The sequence below is a fragment of the Austrofundulus limnaeus genome, unplaced genomic scaffold, assembly GCF_001266775.1.
Source record: "Austrofundulus limnaeus strain Quisiro unplaced genomic scaffold, Austrofundulus_limnaeus-1.0 Scaffold97, whole genome shotgun sequence".
In the NCBI taxonomy this organism is placed as follows: Eukaryota; Metazoa; Chordata; class Actinopteri; order Cyprinodontiformes; family Rivulidae; genus Austrofundulus; species Austrofundulus limnaeus.
In genome coordinates, this window is record NW_013952499.1 from 896,826 (window position 1) to 899,704 (window position 2,879).

A 2,879-nucleotide genomic window follows, 5' to 3' on the forward strand; every position below is an offset into this window, starting at 1 on the left:
TCCCCCCTCCGTCCTCCACAGGCCTTCCTGGAGCGGTACCTGGCCCCCGGCCCGACCCTGCAGTACCAGCAGCAGTCCGGCAGAGGGCGCCAGTGGACTCTGGTGAGCGAGGAGCCCGTGACCTCGGCCCTGCGTCAGGGTCTGGTCTTCTCCCTGCGGCGCCTGGACTTCTCCCTGGTGGTCACGGTGACGCCGCTGCCCTTCCTGCGGCTCGGGGAGGAGTTCATCGACCCGAAGAGCCACAAGTTCGTCATGAGGCTCCAGTCGGAGACCTCGGTGTGAAGACGGACGGACTAACACCCCCCGCCTCTGCTGGACGTGACGGGACACTTGACCGTCGTCCAAATCAGCCCTCCTCTGTTTTTAACGGAGGAACCAATCAAAAGGAGCCTTTTTTGTTGTTGTTTTCTGGAAACAAACCAACGCTTTCACTTCTCCTCCTGCGAGTGTAAAAATCCAGTTTTTGAACTAAAAGGGGGCTTTTTTTTTTTCATGTTTGCCCCCGGTTTCGCTGTAACCACTGAACTACATTTCTGTGCTGACTCAAGGCTGGAACATGAGAGGAAGTGGAGATTACATCACTTCCTCTCTGGTGTTCTGTAAACAGAGGACCAAAGCTCCAACAAGCAGGCGGAGGCTTTTATTTTGAAACTTGCAGAATGTAGCATTAAGTGCTGTGAGTCTCTTTTTTAATGTGACTTTTTTAAGAAGAATGGATGTACATTCCTAATTTTTTATTTTTATTTTGCGGAATTTTTGCTACTCCGGGCTCAAAATGGTTTTTAAACAAGCAGCTTTTATAATTTTATTTTTTACTACTAGTGTCAGTTTAACATTTCCTGCTTCATTTGTATCTTATTTGGATAAAGATATTTTAATATAAGCCTGGTGTCATTTTCAGATCCAGTCAGATAAACCAGCTAAATCCATTTATAGCTGCAGCCTAAAACGGTGCTGTCATTTTATGTAGTTTTTAGCAACATTACTCAAACGTGAGTGGGTCCTGAAGCTATGTGTTGAAGGTGAGCTCAGAGAGGAAAGTATTTGACCAAAATAAACTGAATTGTGTTTCCTTTTAAAATTCGGCTAAATCGGTTTTTTAAAAACTGGTCAAATGAACTGTTCAGTGTTCGGGTGGGATGATGTGAAAATAAAAAGCAGTCAGCTGACAGGTCCTCTAATGTAAACACAGTTTGTTTGAGGCGTTCAGGTGTCACCTGAGTCTCTGTTGTTTCAAGCAACTTCTGCAAAAATGCAACAAAGATGCTGAAAAAATAAGTTGKACAACGTCCTAAAAAGGCCCCGCCCCCTTTTTTTAAAATTAAAGTTTTAACTAGATTATTCATAAGTTTAAAGCTTATCTGTTAAAAACACTGAACCTGATTTTTTATAGAGTTTGAAGGATAAAACATGGATCAGAAAGTTATCAAATCATTTGAASTTATCAAATAGTTTTTAATTTCTGMGTAACAAGCCGARACGAGCTCAACGTATTGATTCTTATCCAAATGATTCATTCCTTATAAAGTGTTTATAGACTCATGAACAACCTGTGAATTTCAACACTTCCTCCTGGTTTTTCGGTGACTTCTTCACCGAGAAGTTATTTTAAGCTGGTTTTCAGGCGACAGGCGGAACTGAGAGGAGTGATTAAATGAAAAGATTAGCTCATGTTTACTGAGTCAAAACCACGAAACGTCTTCGCACGGCAGCACCTTCAGTCGCGGGGCGGGACTTTAAACGTCAAACCGTAAACAAGTGGAACATTTTACCAGTTGAATTGGACTTTAGAGGTTTGGCGGACGTAGGGGTCTAAATTGGGGGCGTGTGGCCCCGCCGTGGGTCACAAAAACACCAAATTGGTCCTCGGATAAGCTGCAGAAATGTGCTGTTTTTTAAATTTTTATTATTAATAAGGATAAAAAAAATAGGGCTGCGGTTGTTCAGGATGTTTGTGTCGTTATTCAAACTAATTTAAAAGCAAAGTTTATGTTTTTTAAACTGCGGATTAAACGGTTTGCGATCATTTTGTGGGTCAGAAATTAAGTTTTATAATCATGGAATCTGAYGTTTGGACCAGTTTTTTTTTTTACTTTTAAGAAACGTGCAGAAAGTTGTAATTACGATTTAAAACCATGAAGTGAGGCCTTGATTGATGATTTTAAACAAACTTGTGTGAGGAAACCTGTGACGTGGTCACTCAGTGCAGGACAGAAATGCTTCTGGAGGAGGAGGAGGAAGCGTGTCCTGATCCAGCTGCTCTGCTTTACGACGTCTTCCTGTTTCAGGAACAACCRGACGTTTGATTGTAACTTTTCTGTGCAGCTGATCACCGCCTTCGCCTTGCGCTGCCGGCTGAGTCGAGCCTTGTTCTGCAGGTTTAAACCCCGCCCCCTCACGCCTGTGGGTCGGTTTGCCTTTTAACAAAACAAATAAAAGCTATCATTTAAAAAAAAAACACATTTTTTCAATGCACAGCTATTTTTAAGCTCATCAACCATTTTTCTATCTTTTTACGGTGCCTAAGTTATGATGCTGCAGTTTCTCTGAATGTTTGTACCTAAAGATTAAAACAAAGCGAGCGGCTTGTAAAGAAAATTCGTAATTTGTGTTCCTCCTTTTTGTAACGGTAGCTTGTATAGTGTGTTTTCTATTATTAAACCATTTATTCCTTATGATTCTTCTTTTTTGTTGCGTATTTTATAATTTTGAAAGCTGTTAAAGGGCACTCACTGCAAAACATGAAAATAATKCCTGGATTGTTTTGCAGGTCTGCACTCAAGGTAAACAAAACCCTTAAAATCATCCAAATTCTCGGGAGTTTTTCATCACAAACATCTTTTTTTTTATAAACCTTGCTGACCTCTTTTCAGTCTGTT

General features: G+C 41.3%; 1 protein-coding gene across 1 annotated transcript in view; it reads left to right on the forward strand.

Annotated features, from left to right (window-relative positions):
- The window catches only part of LOC106520764 (vang-like protein 2), a gene marked incomplete in the record, with an annotated part of 24,160 nt that extends 21,482 nt beyond the window's left edge, over nt 1-2,678 (forward strand). Inside the window, 1 exon segment of the mRNA XM_014013016.1 lies at nt 22-2,678. Coding sequence (XP_013868470.1) covers nt 22-282 — 261 coding nt within the window.
- Between the last annotated feature and the right edge of the window lie 201 nt (nt 2,679-2,879).